The sequence below is a fragment of the Dendrobates tinctorius genome, unplaced genomic scaffold (genome assembly GCF_039654945.1).
Source record: "Dendrobates tinctorius isolate UK_male_01 unplaced genomic scaffold, ASM3965494v1 ptg000035l, whole genome shotgun sequence".
NCBI classification, from domain to species: Eukaryota; Metazoa; Chordata; class Amphibia; order Anura; family Dendrobatidae; genus Dendrobates; species Dendrobates tinctorius.
This window is the reverse complement of record NW_027361703.1, coordinates 71,519,366-71,537,500: the sequence shown is the minus strand read 5'-3', so window position 1 is coordinate 71,537,500 and position 18,135 is coordinate 71,519,366. Positions and strand designations below refer to the sequence as shown.

General features: G+C 45.0%; 1 protein-coding gene across 1 annotated transcript in view; it reads left to right on the top strand.

The window, feature by feature from the left end:
- Positions 1 to 18,135, top strand: part of PMPCB (peptidase, mitochondrial processing subunit beta) — a 71,104-nt gene that overhangs the window by 41,684 nt on the left and 11,285 nt on the right. The window contains exons 8-9 of the mRNA XM_073573637.1: positions 11,437 to 11,580; positions 16,941 to 17,101. Of these exons, the coding sequence (XP_073429738.1) occupies positions 11,437 to 11,580; positions 16,941 to 17,101 (305 nt within the window). The remainder of the gene's footprint in view (positions 1 to 11,436; positions 11,581 to 16,940; positions 17,102 to 18,135) is intronic.

Here is an 18,135-nt window from a genome sequence, read left to right as displayed (position 1 = left end):
TGACCCCTGTGGTACCCCACTGCTAACCGTGACCCAGTCCGAGTGTGCTCCATTAATAACCACCCTTTGTTTCCTATCCCTGAGCCAGCTCTTAACCCACCTACACATATTTTCCCCTATCCCCATTGTTCTCATTTTATGTATCAACCTTTTGTGTGGCACCGTATCAAAAGCTTTTGAAAAGTCCATGTACACCACGTCCATTGCTTTCCCTTGGTCCAGTCCGGAACTTACCTCTTCATAAAAGCTTATCAGATTAGTCTGACAGGAACGGTCCCTTGTAAACCCATGTTGATATTGGGTCATGAGGTTATTCTTCTCCAGATACTCCAGTATAGTATCTCTTAGAAAATCCTCCAGGATTTTACCCACAGTTGAGGTTAAACTTACTGGCCTATAATTTCCGAGTTCAGTTTTTGTCCCCTTTTTGAATATTGGCACCACATTTGCTTTACGCCAGTCCTGTGGTACAGACCCTGTTATTATGGAATCTTTAAAGATTAAAAATAATGGTCTGTCTATGACTGTGCTTAATTCCTGCAGTACTCCCAGGATCCCATCCAGGCCCGGGGATTTGTCAATTTTAGTGATTTTTAGACGCCGCCGTACTTCCTGCTGGGTTAAGCAGGTGACATTTAATGGAGAATTTTTATCCCTGATCATGTTATCCGTCATGGGATTTTCTTGTGTAAATACTGTTGGAAAAAAAGTCATTTAGCATATTGGCTTTTTCCTCATCCTCATCCACCCAGATTATTTTTAAGGGGACCAACACTATTATTTTTTAGTTTCTTACTATTTATGTAGTTAAGGAATATTTTGGGATTATTTTTACTTTCTCTGGCAATGAGTCTCTCTGTCTCAATCTTTGCTGTCTTGATTTGCTTTTTACAGAATTTATTTAATCTTCTGTATTTAGTTAATGCCTCATCACTACCTACTTGCTTTAATTCTCTAAATGCTTTATTTTTATCTCTTATTGCGCCCCTTACAGCTCTATTTAGCCATAGTGGTGTCCTCCTATTTCTAGCATGTTTATTCCCATACGGCATACGGTGTATATTGTGCACAGGTCATATTCAGGATGCGAATAAACGTCTCCCATTTTCTTTGTGTATTTTTATGTCTCAGGATATTGTCCCAGTTAATTGCACCAAGATCATCTGTCACCCGTTGGAAATTTGCCTTCCTGAAGTTTAGTGTCCTTGTAACCCCTCTACTACACATCTTATTAAAGGATACATGAAAACTTATTAATTTGCGATCACTATTACCCAAGTGACCCTCAACCTTTACATTTGATATGCGGTCTGGCCTGTTGGTTAATATTAGGTCTAGCAGTGCCCCCCTCTTGTTGGGTCCTGAACCAGTTGTGAAAGGTAATTGTCTCTCATAGTTGTCAAAAACCTATTACCTTTGCTGGAACTGCAGGTTTTCCCGTCTCCCATGACGGCACACGTGAGAGAGGGGATCCGCCCAGTCAGGACAGGAACCCTACTGAAGATAAAAGGGCGGTACCTCTCCCTCGCTTCAGTTGGGTTTCCTGTCCTGACAGGGACCCGTGCTGAAGACAGCAGGTCACACTTACCTGCCCCTCTCCCGTGCCGGCGTAGAAGATCAGGCTGGACTCCTGAGCGCTGGGCGTCGGGATGGAGGAAGCGCCGTCCGCGGGTCCTCCGGGGCTCAGCGTCCGAGCGGGCGCAGGAACAGCACGGCGGGGGTCCTGGGGCTCTGCCGTGGCTGCCGCGCCGCCCTCTCCCCCTCTGCCGGTGATTCCCTACTCTGGAGCAGCTCAGGAGCGTTGAGGGAGCGGCCGCTTCCGGGTCGCGCTCCTCTGACGTCACGCGCAGGGCATGCTGGGGAAGGGGCGTGCCCGCGTGACGTCGGAGGCGGCGCCGACAATTCAAGATGGCGGCGCCCATGGTGAAGAACGCCGATCGGTGGAGGGAGATCCCGGCGGTATGGCAGGGGGGGGGGAGGGGCTGTGGGGGTAACCGGAGGAGGCGGAGAGTGCAGTGGATCCCCCTTACATAAGGGGGATGACCACAGAAGACGCACTCATGCCCAAGGCTTCAGAATGGAAGTGGGGCAAGACTAGCAGCGTCAGCAGCAGCGACAGCAGCAGCGTCAGCAGCAAGACCTCTCGCCAGATGCCAGGCCGAGCCACCAACATACCAGGAGCAGTCGCTCAAGTGGTGGGAGCGGCAGTCATAAGCGCAATCGGCATGACTCTGGGACGTCCAGGAGAAACGTCACGAGTGCATCTGAGGAGCCTCCGAGATCGGTACCCCTGATTGACAGCGGTGGTGAGTGATCTACGTGAATGTCACCCTTATGGTAATGGGGTTCCATTTTCTCTGTTTGATCACTAGGGGGCGAGGAAGGCCAGCAGCAAAACCAATAATAGAGAATGCGCCCTATGTAAAAACCCGCTGGCAGATCAGTGGCAGAAAGATCTCTGCGCTGACTGTATTAACAGGACTATACAATAGGAGACCCCTGATTTGGTGACTAGTCTGAAGGGGTTAATACATCAGGAGGTGAAAGGTTCCCTAAAGGCAGCCCTTAAAAAGAAAAGAAACCGTAGAAGGAGCTCCGATTCAGAGGCCTCGCCAAAGCAGAAGGGGCGGGATAGATCTTTGTCCCCCTCCACCTCCTCTTCCTCTACGCAGTCCTCAGAATCCTCCTCGGACAGCGATATAGGCGGCCGTCCATGTTTCCCAACGGAGGACGTAGAAAAACTGGTCAAGGCCATTAGAGCTACAATGGGCCTTAAAGAAGAAAAAACTCCCAAATCATTAGAGGATGTAATGTTTGGAGGACTGGAGGAAAAGCGAAAGCGTACCTTCCCTGTAAATGATAAAATAAAAGCGCTAATTGACAGGGAATGGAAAAAGACAGAGCGGTCAGGGGGCTTACCTTCCACATCAAAGAGGAGGTACCCCTTTGACCAGAAGGACTCAAACCTGGGAAAAAGTCCCAAAAATTGATGGGGCTGTAGCCAGATCCTCAAAAAAGGTATCCCTACCATTAGAAGATTCTGGCGTGTTGAAAGACCCGCTTGATAAGAAAGCAGATGGGTTTCTGAAGCACATCTGGGAAGCTTCAGCAGGGGGATTGAAGCCAGCAATAGCCGGTACCTGTACCGCTCGTGCCCTCATGGTCTGGCTGCAACAAATAGAGGACCAGATCAAGGATAGAGTTCCTAGAGACAAAATTCTAGCTAATCTAACATTGGTGCACGGAGCAGCGGCTTTCCTGGCCGATTCCTCTGCAGACTCCGCAAGATTGACAGCTAGGGCAGCAAGCCTGTCAGATGCGGCAAGACGAGCCCTGTGGCTTAAAGGGTGTCCCGGAGATTTACCCTCTAAGCACAATTTATGTTCCATTCCATGCGATGGCCAATTCCTCTTCGGGAAAAAACTAGAAGAGATTTTGGAGCATGCGGGGGATAGGAAGAAAAGCTTTCCCCGATTTCCGGGAGAACCTAAGAAGCAGCCCTTTCGGAGGAGGAGATTTAACAGGGGTCGTCCCCCGGGAGATAGAAAAAGTTGGGACTTTAAAGAAAAAAGAGGATCGGGCTATATGTTTAAAGGGCCCTCCACTTCCTCCAAAAAATCTCCCCAATGACATTGGGCCGGAGGTAGGGGGAAGACTTTCTCTCTTCCTTTCCGCCTGGGCAAATATCTCCCCCAGTACATGGGTCCTAAATATAATCAAGGACGGCTTAAAAATAAAATTCATCCGTCCGCCCAGGCATACCTTCATAATAACACCCAGAAGGAAAGCCCAAGAGCAACAGCTGGCCCTGGAGACGGAAGTCTTGGGACTAGTGAAAAAACAAGTCCTACAGGAAGTCCCAGCGCAAGAAGAAGGAAGGGGGTTCTACTCCCCCCTCTTCTTAATACAAAAACCAGACGGCTCTTTGAGTCTCCTCAGGTTGACAATGGTTCTCCATCAGTGGATAGACAATTGCTCCTTCAAAATGGAATCAATCAACACGGCCACAAAGATCCTGTTCCAGCATTGCCTCATGGCAGTGATAGACTTAAAAGATGCCTACTATCACATCCCAATCCATCGGGAGTATCAGAGATATTTGAGAGTAGCGCTCTATATCCAGGGGCAGGTGAGACACTACCAATACGCAGCCCTTCCGTTTGGCCTGTCTACAGCCCCCAGGGTATTCACCAAAGTGATGGCCGAAGTAATGTCTTTTCTGCGATCCAGGGACATAGTGATCGTCCCATATTTAGACGACTTTCTGGTAATAGGGAGGTCAGAATCCCACTGCACACTTCAAGTGAAGGAAGTAATAGCAACTCTAGTAGGACTAGGATGGATAGTAAACATCCCCAAGTCAAGGATAACCCCAGTAAAAGAGCAATCCTTCCTAGGGTTGATATTGGACTCCGAGCAACAACGCTGCCTCCTACCAGAGAGGAAAGTGACCAAGATAAGAGGCCTAGCTCGCACAGCAATACAAAGGCCAAATATGACACTGAGGAACGCAATGTCCCTTTTAGGCTCACTGACATCATGTATACCCGCAGTAACATGGGCGCAGTACCACTTAAGGCAACTACAGTGGGAAGTCCTGTCAGCGCAGAAACAATTAAAAGGGCATTTAGAAGGCAAACTATGTCTCTCAGTGGCTGTAAGAGATTCCCTGCTCTGGTGGACTGTAGAAAAGAATCTAACAGCTGGTGTCCCGTGGCAAAAACCAGTCGAGGACATCATTACGACAGACGCGAGTGCCACAGGGTGGGGAGCACACCTGAGATCCCATACAATACAGGGGACCTGGTCCTCACTAGAAAGCGATCAGAATTCAAATGTAAAAGAACTATGGGCAGTGGAAAAAGCCGTGAAACATTTCCTTCCCTTACTTCAGGGCCGCCACACCCGGGTCATGACGGACAATCAGGCAGTAGTAGCCTACATCAATCATCAGGGGGGAACGAGATCTCGGGGCCTCATGCAAATATCAGATCTACTCTTCCAGCTAGCAGAACATCATCTGTTATCCATCACAGCATTGCACATAAAGGGGGCAGAAAATATACAAGCAGACTTCCTGAGTCGCAGGCATCTAAGACAAGGGGAATGGTCCCTAAACTCCAGAGTCTTCCAACAAATAGTTCAGGCCTGGGGCAGACCAGAAATAGACCTGTTCGCTACCGCACACAACCGGAAGGTCAGGAAGTTCTGCTCGCTAAATCCAAGGGAAAACCCCTTCGCAGTAGATGCCCTACAAATACCCTGGAAGTTCATCCTGGCCTATGCATTTCCCCCGATAACAATGATCCCAGTAGTAGTCAGGAAAATCAGGGAGGATCGGGCAAGAATAATTCTTATAGCTCCTTTTTGGCCGAGAAGGCCTTGGTTCTCCCTTCTGAGGCTCATGTCAGTGACAGATCCATGGATACTACCAGAGATTCCAGACCTGCTTTCACAGGGACCAGTGGTCCACTCTCAGGTGAAGGGCTTCCATCTAGCAGCCTGGAATTTGAGAGGGCGCTACTGAGTCGCCAGGGATTCTCTCCAGGGTTAGTCTCCACCCTGTTGAAAAGTAGGAAACCAATAACATCCCAAATCTACGGTAGAACGTGGAAAAAGTTCCTAGACTTCCTGGGGGAACCTTTAGGGGATGTAGCTCCAGTGGGACCTATCCTAGAGTTCTTACAGTCGGGGCTGCAACTGGGGTTAGCCACTAACACACTAAAAGTTCAAGTCTCAGCTTTGGGGGCCCTATATAACTGCAATTTAGCAGCCAATAGGTGGGTGTCCCGGTTCATTAAGTCCTGTGGCAGGTCAAGGCCGGTCATTATCCCAAAGATACCACCCTGGGACCTGAACCTAGTTTTGGAGGCTTTAACCAAAGATTCCTTCAAACCACTACTAGAGCTGTCACCAAAGCTACTTACACTTAAAACGGTCTTACTGGTAGCCTTAACGTCAGCCCGAAGAGTCAGCGACCTACAAGCTCTGTCTATATGTCCTCCTTATACACAGATCTTGGATGACCGAGTGGTTCTAAGACCAGACCCGGCCTATCTCCCCAAGGTAGTCCAAAAGTTTCATAGGACTCAGGAGATCTCCTTGCCGTCGTTCTGTAACAATCCCAGAAACTCGGGGGAGCAAAAGTTCCATACATTAGATGTAAGAAGAGCCATAATACAATATATGTCAATAACTAGTCAGTGGAGGAAAGATCAGTCCCTTTTTGTAGCCTTTCAGGGTAGTAGAAAGGGGCACGGGGTAGCTAAAAGTACCATTGCCAGATGGATCAGGGAGGCCATTGTTATCCTACTCCGCAAGTGGCGCTCCGGTTCCAGAAGGCATCAAGGCTCACTCCACCAGAGCCGTGGCTACCTCCTGGGCAGAGAAGGCTGAGGTATCGATTGAGCAAATTTGTAAAGCCGCTACTTGGTCCTCACCTTCCACCTTTTTTAAACACTACCGACTTGATCTGTCTTCCTCTACTGACCTAACCTTTGGTAGAAGGGTGCTGCAAGCGGTGGTCCCTCCCTAAGGTGTCTTATTCTACAGAAGTCTCTCATGTGTGCCGTCATGGGAGACGGGAAAACACCAAGGTTACTTACCGGTAGCCGGTTTTTCCGGAGCCCATGACGGCACCTGTATATTCCCTCCCTTTTCACTCCTTTGGTGTGCACTTTAGTTTGGGTGTTTTTTAGTTAGATATAATGTGGTGATAGTTTTACCATGTGTACTAACCCGGGGGGCCTCTCATGCTCTGTAAACCAAATGAAGCGAGGGAGAGGTACCGCCCTTTTATCTTCAGTAGGGTTCATGTCCTGACTGGGCGGATCCCCTCTCTCATGTGTGCCGTCATGGGCTCCGGAAAAACCGGCTACCGGTAAGTAACCTTGGTGTTTCGGTTCCCCAATGTATTTCAGGGTAGTTGAAGTCCCCCATAATAATGACTTCTCCTTGAGTCGCTGCTTCATCTATTTACTTTATGAGGATATTTTCTGTTGCTTCCATTACTTTTGGAGACTTAAGGCCCCGTCACACATAGCGATCTCGCTAGCGAGATCGCTGCTGAGTCACAAGTTTTGTGACACAACAGCGATCTCACCAGCGAGATCGCTGTGTGTGACAGCGATCGGCCCCCCCTGCCGGTATCGCTGATTGCTCTGGGAAATCTCTCGACATTTCTTTCGTCGCTGATATCCCACTGGCCAGCACGCATCGCTGCGTGTGACAGGCGGGAGACCAGTGATCAGCGATAAAATAATTAAAAAAAAATAAAAAAATTACTATTCTCACCTTCCGACGTCCCGCGCAGCATTCCCGCCTCTCTCCACGCTCCGGTCCCAGTAATCCTTTGCAAGAATGACCGCGATCCCGCGAGAATGGACGTCATCGCGGTAATTCTCACAAAGGATTACTGGGACCGGAGCGTGGAGAGAGGCGGGAATGCTGTGCGGGACGTCGGAAGGTGATAATAACAATATTTTTTATTTTAATTCTATTTTTGACATGAATCAGTTCTGAACACAGCGATGCCGCACGCGCGGCGTCGCTGTGCTAATAGCTGGTGAAGCTGTCTCTTTGACAGCTCACCAGCGATCACATAGCGATTCACCAGCGATCCTGACACGTTGATATCGTTGTCGGGATCGCTGGTAAGTCGCTATGTGTGACGGGGCCTTTATAACAAATCCCTATCAGTAATTTATTATTTTTCCCCCCTCCCCTTATCTATACCCACAGGGACTCTACATTTTCATTAGATTCATATATATTATCATAAAGGATGGGTTTTTAGGATGATTTTACATATAAACACACACCTCCCCCTCATTTATTTGTACGGTCATTTCTGAACAGACTATAGCCCTGTAAATTAACCGCCCAGTCATGGCTCTCATCCAGCCATGTCTCAGATATCCCCACCATGTCATAGTTATGTTCCAACAACATTAACTCCAATTCCTCCATTTTGTTGGCGAGGCTTCTGGCATTAGTATACATGCACTTTATGTATCTCTCTGTACCTCTATTCTTTCTTAAATTAACTGTAATAACCCCACCCCCCATGCCAACCCCACCCCCAATTTCATTATTTGTGCCCAGGTCTCTATCTGCACTGTCTTCCCTTCCTATAAAAGGAATACCCTCCCCCCCCCCGTCCCTAGTTTAAACACTCCTCCAACCTTCTAGCCATTTTCTCCCCCAGCACAGCTGCACCCTCCCCATTGAGGTGCAGCCCATCCCTAGCGTAGAACCTGTAGCCAACTGAGAAGTCGGCCCAGTTCTGCAGGAACCCAAACCCCTCCTTCCTACACCAATTCCTGAGCCACTTATTAAACTCCCTAATCTCCCGTTGCCTCTCTGGCGTGGTGCAGGAAGTATTTCCGAAAATACCACCTTGGAAGTCCTTGCTTTAAGCTTACAGCCTAATTCCCTGAAATCCTCTTTAAGGACCTTCCACCTACCTCTAACGTTGTCATTTGTGCCAATGTGCACCATGACCGCTGGATCCCCACCAGCCCCTCCCAGTAATCTGTCAACCCGATCAGCGATGTGTCGGACTCGAGCACCAGGTAGGCAGCACACCGTTCGGCGATCCCTGTCTTTGTGACAGATTGCCCTATCTGTTCCCCTAATAATTGAGTTTCCCACTACCAGAACCTGTCTGGCCTGCCCTGCTCTCCTATTTCCCCCCTTACTGGAGCAGACACTCCTCCGGCTTTCAGAGGACATGCCTTGCTGCAGCAGTGCTACTCCTGCACTAACACTCCCCTCATCTCCCAACTTAGCAAACTTATTGGGGTGTGCCAGATCAGGACTAGCCTTCCCTGGTGCCCTTCCCTCTACCCCGCCTTCTAACTGTCACTCAGCTAGCTGCTTCATTGTCCTGCAGCTCCAACCTAGCATCCCCCGCCTCATCTATCCCATTGAGCGTCTGCTCAGTGAGCAGAAGACTCCTTTCCATATTGTCTATGGATCTCAGTGTGGCCAGCTGCACATTTAGATCCATTATCTGGGCTTCCAAATGCACAACGTGCTCACATCTCGCACAGCAGTATGCACCCTCGACCGGCTGTTCAAGGATTTCATACATGCGGCAAGACATGCACTGGATGGCATTGGCAATAGTGGAGCACATCCTAATGGGGATTGCACCAGACAATAAGATAAGCAAAAATAAATAAAAAGTATTAATAAAATATAACAGCAATTCAGTAATATCTCCCTTGGAAACTCCCTGAATCCAAAGTCACTGAATCTCAAGTCACACACCACAGTTCGCACTTACACTCCGGTCACACTCAGCTCGTTCACACTTGCTTAGGCAGAAGATTTAAAAGTTTTTTTTTTTCCTTTTACCAGTACACCACCCCTGCTGCTCAATGCACTTCAAAAAAAAAAAAAAGGTACAACTTGTCCCAATAACAACAAGCCCTCTGATGGCTATATGGATGGAAAAATAAAAGTTATGGCTCTTGGAAGAAGGGGAGGAAAAAATGAAAACTAAAAAATGCCTCTGGATAAAAGGGTTAAAATGTACATTAACAATATGAAAGGTGTATGTCTACACTGAAATATAATTTGGAGTTGCTGGTATGTTGTGATCTGGATTCTTTCTACTTGCAGCCATGGCTGGAAACGCCAAATACAGTGGGGAAAAAAAGTATTTAGTCAGTCAGCAATAGTGCAAGTTCCACCACTTAAAAAGATGAGAGGCGTCTGTAATTTACATCATAGGTAGACCTCAACTATGGGAGACAAACTGAGAAAAAAAAATCCAGAAAATCACATTGTCTGTTTTTTTTTTCATTTTATTTGCATATTATGGTGGAAAATAAGTATTTGGTCAGAAACAAGCAATCAAGATTTCTGGCTCTCACAGACCTGTAACTTCTTCTTTAAGAGTCTCCTCTTTCCTCCACTCAGTTCCTGTAGTAATGGCACCTGTTTAAACTTGTTATCAGTATAAAAAGACACCTGTGCACACCCTCAAACAGTCTGACTCCAAACTCCACTATGGTGAAGACCAAAGAGCTGTCAAAGGACACCAGAAACAAAATTGTAGCCCTGCACCAGGCTGGGAAGACTGAATCTGCAATAGCCAACCAGCTTGGAGTGAAGAAATCAACTGTGGGAGCAATAATTAGAAAATGGAAGACATACAAGACCACTGATAATCTCCCTCGATCTGGTGCTCCACGCAAAATCCCACCCCGTGGGGTCAGAATGATCACAAGAACGGTGAGCAAAAATCCCAGAACCACGCGGGGGGACCTAGTGAATGAACTGCAGAGAGCTGGGACCAATGTAACAAGGCCTACCATAAGTAACACACTACGCCACCATGGACTCAGATCCTGCAGTGCCAGACGTGTCCCACTGCTTAAGCCTGTACATGTCCGGGCCCGTCTGAAGTTTGCTAGAGAGCATTTGGATGATCCAGAGGAGTTTTGGGAGAATGTCCTATGGTCTGATGAAACCAAACTGGAACTGTTTGGTAGAAACACAACTTGTCGTGTTTGGAGGAAAAAGAATACTGAGTTGCATCCATCAAACACCATACCTACTGTAAAGCATGGTGGTGGAAACATCATGCTTTGGGGCTGTTTCTCTGCAAAGGGGCCAGGATGACTGATCCGGGTACATGAAAGAATGAATGGGGCCATGTATCGTGAGATTTTGAGTGCAAGCCTCCTTCCATCAGCAAGGGCATTGAAGATGAAACGTGGCTGGGTCTTTCAACATGACAATGATCCAAAGCACACCGCCAGGGCAACAAAGGAGTGGCTTCGTAAGAAGCATTTCAAGGTCCTGGAGTGGCCTAGCCAGTCTCCAGATCTCAACCCTATAGAAAACCTTTGGAGGGAGTTGAAAGTCCGTGTTGCCAAGCGAAAAGCCAAAAACATCACTGCTCTAGAGGAGATCTGCATGGAGGAATGGGCCAACATACCAACAACAGTGTGTGGCAACCTTGTGAAGACTTACAGAAAACGTTTGACCTCTGTCATTGCCAACAAAGGATATATCACAAAGTATTGAGATGAAATTTTGTTTCTGACCAAATACTTATTTTCCACCATAATATGCAAATAAAATGAAAAAAAAAAACAGACAATGTGATTTTCTGGATTTTTTTTTCTCAGTTTGTCTCCCATAGTTGAGGTCTACCTATGATGTAAATTACAGACGCCTCTCATCTTTTTAAGTGGTGGAACTTGCACTATTGCTGACTGGCTAAATACTTTTTTTCCCCACTGTACATCAATGTCCACACGTATACACACACAACTGCCAGACAGTTCAGCTTCCGTAAGACGTAATGTCATAGTATTTGGTGCAACTTCAAATGATGCACAGTTAGATATGAAAAGAATGTCTTCTATTTTCCCAACCACAGCCAATATATCACCTAGGTTTTTTTTCCTTCCATTATAGATTCGTGTACGTGATGATAAAATGCCACTTGCCCATATTGCTGTTTCTGTTGAAGCTGTTGGTTGGTCTCATCCAGATACAATTCCACTCATGGTGGCAAACACATTGATTGGCAATTGGGATCGGTCCTTCGGAGGTGGTGTGGTATGGCACTTGATCATTTTTTTATCTATTATATTTTCAGAAAACCTATTCATTATTTTGTTAAAGGTTAAAAGGAAACTGTATTTTCAACAAACTTTGCATAAATCAATAGAACAGGCAAATATAAGAAACTTTTTATTATGTCTTATCAGAAAAATCTGTTTCTTTCCAAACTTATGAGCCACTTTTTCCTTTCCCCCACCTCCTGAACTCACTATTCACTCTGAAAACAGACTGCTCACACAGGATTGACTGCAGCTCACTTGGGTGTCATGCTCCACAGCCTAGTGAGAACCTACATAGATGTTCAAAGCTACAGAGCGTCAGTAAGAACACAAAATTCTGTTTGGTGTGATGATCATTGACAATTATACATCCTACAAGAAACCGTCACACCCACTACTATAACTATTCAAAATAAATGTTGTTATGCACATTTCACGAAAACAAATAAGTGGAAAAGGAACACTCCAAACAAGAACATATTAAAGTGTAAGTGGTCCAGATATAAAATTGTATGTCTTGCTATGCACAAAACAATCTAAAAACAATACAAATAGTGTAACAGGTTCATTCATCCAGTTACATCTCAAATTAAATAAGGCGGCTAGTGCAAGGTAAGTAAAAAATGAGAAATTTATGCTAAAAATGGCAAATACAAAAGGTATGATGTTCCCCTATTTAATAAAGAACAATAATTGCTAAATTGATTGTATCTTGAGACATTGTGGGATTCGTTCCTGTAAAGTTTAGTATTTTAGACCATATTAAGGCTAAGTTGATGTTTATCAGACACTACTACGCCTGACATGTTTCGCCTCTGCTTCCTCAAGGGGTAGATATGACCTCATGGTTCAAGGGGATTTTTAAATGGTGATGGTACAATGAGAGACCGCTATCTATTCAGCATAATTAGTCACTGAAGGAGCTGAAGTTCATTTACAAAACACTGGTTTTGCACAAGGACCTGCGTGACATTACCGGTCATGTTATTAAATCTCCATCTTCACATCAGGTTCTACAGGTTCTACTCAAAGTGAATCATTAAATGACCTGAAATAAGGTGTAATAACACGGATTAAGTGTTGTCATGTGGTCGGGTACCCGATCACCCTATCCGACCTGTCAGCCTTAGGGTATGTGCACACGCTGCGGATCCGCAGCAGTTTCTACTGCATTGTACAGTACCATTAAAATGAATGAAAAAACAAAAAACGCTGTGCACATGCTGCGGATTTTTCCGCGGGTTACAATCTGCAGCATGTCAATTCTATGTGTGGAATCCGCAGCGGTTTCACACCTTCAACATTGTAGAGGTGTGAAACCGCAGGTCTTTTTGACCTGCGGATTTAGCAAAATCCGCGCAGAAAAATCTGCAGATCAATCCGCAGTGTGTGCACATAGCCTTAGATGGTACATTGGCTAAAACGAAAAACAAAAGATATAAAATATCCAATGATCTCTAAAGTAAATTGGATTTATTCCGCATCCCAGTTAGCGTAAGATAAATGTTATGGTTGTCTAAGGCCTTTTTCACATTTCCTTTTTTGACGTCAGTGTAAATCCGCCAGAATGTGAAAAAACGGATCCATTTCCGTTGTGGCACAAACGGAGGCCACCGGATGCGTTGTTATGACGGATTCGCATTATAAGCTAGTGGTGGAAATTTAAAGGAACGCGAGCCTGGAAAAAGGAGAAGAGAGTAAAAGAGAGAGAGCAAGAGAGAGAGAGAGTTCTGCCGCCAGATCGGAATTTGGAGTTGAATTTCTGGAAATTCTTCCGGGCATGCTCAGTGTCAAAAAGCAGATCCGTTGCCGGATTCTATCAAAAAGCGGTTGGCAACGGATCCGACGCCCATAGGCGAGCATTATAACGAATAGCAGATAGCGGCGGATCCGTTGCTATCCACTATTTTGACGCAGACAAAAACTGTTTCATTGTCCGTCCACTCAAGTCAGCGGACGCCAAAACTTTGGCGGATCCGTCAAAAAAACGGATCCAACGGATGACCTTTCGTCAAAATCCGCCGCTAATGCAAGTCAATGGGAAAAAAAATGGATCCGCCAAAAAAATGGCAGATCCGTTTTTTTTTGTTTTTGTTTTTTTTTTCAAAACGGCGGATTTTGACTGATGGCAACAAACGGAAATGTGAAACGGGCCTAACAGGGAAGTAAGTCCTAGAACAAGGAGATGGCCAGAGGAAAATTGGGGGAGGGGAAGAGGAAGGAAAAAAATGGGAAAGGATTAATCACCACCAAATTGTATTATCAAACTTTGCACATTGAAGAATAAATAATAGTTCTGCCATTTAAAATTCTCAGTGAGTGCTCAGTTTGGTTCAAACCCAGTATTAAAAAATCATTACGTGATACACACTGAATAAAATAGGTTAAAAAATTTGAATATAGTACAATATATATAAACACAAATTTAATTAATTGCAAGTTCAACAACGTGCAAGTGAAGGCAATGCACACAAGTCTTGTGGAATTACTGTAAACTATCGCTGCAGATAAAATATGCTAGTGTGAACATGTGGCAATGGGGAATTCACAGCAATCAGGGGATCGTAATGCGATGAGGTGGGGAGGGTAGGAATATCCACAGTTACCATAAGAAGGCAAGTTGCCCTTATAGAAACCATGTTGGGAAATGTACAAAAACAAGATTGAAACCTGTAAAAATAAGAAATGGACATGAAGACCCAATGTATGCAAACAATATAAATGAAATACAAGACAGGGAAGGCAGAAACTAGGACAATGAAATGAGATTCCATGGAAGATGGATCAGTGCAGTGAATAAAGGGAAGGGTAGCAAATAATGGAAGCGGTAAAAAAAAAGTGATGAATAAACGGTGGGGAAAAATGGGAAGAGAACAGAATGGAAAAGGTGGAGGGTAGGGGGGCATCGGCAGGAAGGGTGAAAAATGAGAATTGGAAAATATTCAAAGGAATGACAGGCAACATTTGGTCCTTCTAGGTGTTACTGTATTTAATATGGAAATCCATTTGGTTTCTCCCCCCCCCCCCCCCCCCTGCTTACCATATAAAGCCTATTATACTCTATAAAATGTGAAGCGCAGTGAGGAGACACAAGATCATCATGGGTTGAGGTGGATATTCAAGTACAAACAACTCGGGACTCTTTTACTAATAGTGGAATGAAGAGCAGGACTCCATCTTTATGTGCTGTTCACCCCCCACAGCCATTCAGTTCAGAGTCCATTGCAGACAGAGAGTCATATAGTGGACAGAGAGTGCTTTATTTCTCATGGACACACATAGGACCGCTCATTCTGAAAAACCGCACCCCAAAGTATGGCTAGCTGTGAAAAAAATCAAGGAAGAACCTAATGCAATACCATCTTGGTTTACAGAGTAATTCTGAGAATGCTAGTTTCAAGGCTAGACCACACTATATAAATTTAGCAAAAAGTACATTAGATAAAAACATCCGATACATAATACAATTTCTCCTCTATAAGTGTATGGGGTGTGGGTGCACGTGCTAAGAATTCATATACAGTGCCTTGCGAAAGTATTCGGCCCCCTGGAACTTTTCATCCTTTTCCCACATATCATGCTTCAAACAAAGATACCAAATGTAAATTTTTTGTGAAGAATCAACAACAAGTGGGACACAATTGTGAAGTTGAACGAAATTTATTGGTTATTTTAAATTTTTGTGGAAATTCAAAAACTGAAAAGTGGGGCATGCAATATTATTCTGCCCCTTTAACTTAATACTTTGTTGTGCCACCTTTTGCTGCGATTACAGCTGCAAGTCGCTTGGGGTATGTCTCGTTCAGTTTTGTACATCGAGAGACTGAAATTCTTGACCATTCTTCCTTAGCAAACAGCTCAAGCTTAGTGAGGTTTGATGGAGATCGTTTGTGAACAGCAGTTTTCAGCTCTTTCCACAGATTCTCGATTTGGATTTCAGGTCTGGACTTTGACTTGGCCATTCTAACACATGGATATGTTTATTTGTGAACCATTCCATTGTAGATTTTGATTTATATTTGGGATCATTGTCTTGTCAAATCTCCATCCCAGTCTCAGGTCTTTTGCAGACTCCAACAGGTTTTCTTCAAGAATGGTCCGGTGTTTGGCTCCATCCATCTTCCCATCAATTTTAACCATCTTCCCTGTCCCTGCTGAAAAGCAGGCCCAAACCATGATGCTGCCACCACCATGTTTGACAGTGGGGATGGTGTGTTCAGGGTGATGAGCTGTGTGTTGCCTTTATGGCAAACAAATCATTTGGCATTGTTGCCAAACAGTTCGATTTTGGTTTCATCTCACCAGAGCACCACCTTCCACATGTTTGGTGTGTCTCCCAGGTGGCTTGTTGCAAACTTTAAACAACACTTTTTATGGATATCTTTGAGAAATGGCTTTTCTTGCCACTCTTCCATAAAGGCCAGATTTGTGCAGTGTACGATTGATTTTTGTCGTATGGACAGACTGTTCCACCTCAGCTGTAGATCTCTGCAGTTCATCCAGAGTGATCATGGGCCTCTTGGCTGCATCTCTGATCTGTCTTCTCCTTGTTTGAGATGAAAGGTTAGAGGGACAGCCGGGTCTTGGTAGATTTGCAGTGGTATGATACTCCTTCTATTTCAATATGATCGCTTGCATAGTGCTCCTTGGGATGTTTAAAGTTTTGGAAATCATTTTGTATCCAAATCCGACTTTAAACTTCTCCACAACAGTATCATGGACCTGCCTGTTGTGTTCCTTGATCTTCACGATTCTCTCTGTGCTTCAAACAGAACCCTGAGACTATCACAGAGCAGGTGCATTTATACGGAGTCTTGATTACACACAGGTGGATTATATTTATCATCATTAGTCATTTAGGACAACATTGGATCATTCCGAGATCCACCATGACCTTCTGGAGTGAGTTTGCTGCACTGAAAGTAAAGGGGCCGAATAATATTGCACGCCCCACTTGTCAGTTTGACCTTCCACAAAAATAGTGAGTACATTTTATATATATATATATATATATATATATATATATATATATATATATATATATACATATACAGAAGGAACAAAGCTAAAATAAATACAAAAAGCCTAGAACTTATAAGCAAAATCAGTATCCTGGTTCATATGGATACAAAACTAGCATGCAAGACGTTAAATAGATATTTAGAGCTACCCAACTGTTGCAGGTGCTGCATATTATTATGACAGGCTGGCCGAGCAAAAGCAAATCTATTAGTTGGAGATTAAATTGGTGATGGAGTGCTGTTCTACTTTACTGGCTTTACCTTCTAAGTTGGCTCCACTTTTTTTTTTTACACATCAATAATGACCTTTTTTTTTTTCTCCTTCTTTGAGCAGAATTTGTCCAGTAAACTTGCTCAGATTACATGTCATGGGAACTTGTGCCACAGCTTCCAGTCCTTCAATACCTGTTACACTGACACTGGACTCTGGGGCCTGTACATGGTCTGTGAGCCAAATTCAGTGGAAGACATGATGCACTTTGTACAAAAAGAATGGTAAGCTTCCTAAATGCTTTAGTAATGATTACCTGGTTGCATGGATTACCGTATTTTTCGGATTATAAGAGGCACCCCAAATTTTGAGGAGAAAAATAGGAATTTTTTTTTTTTTTAATAACATGGTGGTGCTTCTTATAGTCCATGCATCTTATTGCTTACCGGGGGTGGTTGCTGCGGTGAAGCGGGGTCCCAAGGTTGCTGCTGGAGGAGGCAGGAGTGGGGGTGATGCCACAGGCTGGGATGAGGGGGTGTTCCGATGTGCGGCGTACCCCTGCGTGTGTCTGGTGCTGCTGCGGGTGCCCGTCGGTGATATGGGGGTGCCGGGGCTCTGCTGACATTTTGTGAAAGTCCAGAGCCCCAGCAGTTCCATGGTTTCCTGTGCGGTGGACTCCGGGAAATATGGCCGATGGGGGCGGCGCATGGGCAGATGGAGATCTCTGCACCAATATCTCGAGATATGAGATCTCAGCGCTGAAATCTCATCTCTCGAGATCTTGGTGCGGAGATCTCCATCTGCGCATGCGCCGCCCTCAGCGGCCATTTTCACAGAGTCCACCGGAGACCCCTGCAGCGGCATCGGGCAGCTCCGCCGGGCACCCCCTCATCCCAGCCTGCAGCAACGGTAACGGTAGGGTATATACGCATTGGGACACACCCCCATTTTCCCCCCCAAAATTTTTGGGGGAAAAAGTGCGTCTTATAATCTGAAAAATATGGTAGTTGGAATCTTCAACAGCTCCAAGCAAATGCTGGGATAATTACTACAAATTTGATAATGTCTGGAAATGTATGCTATGGCCATAAATTGTTATTGCTTTCCAGCAGATATGACCAATTACTATGCAATGGCTGAAATTCACAGCAAAATCTGCTTGTAACATGATTTCCCTTTTTTGTATGAGTTTATTTATATTACACAGTCATGGCTGAAAGTGTTAGCACCCTTGAAATTCTTCCAGAAAAATAAGTATCTCCCAGAACATTTTTGCAATTACCCATATTTTCTTATACACATGTTTATTTCCTTTGTG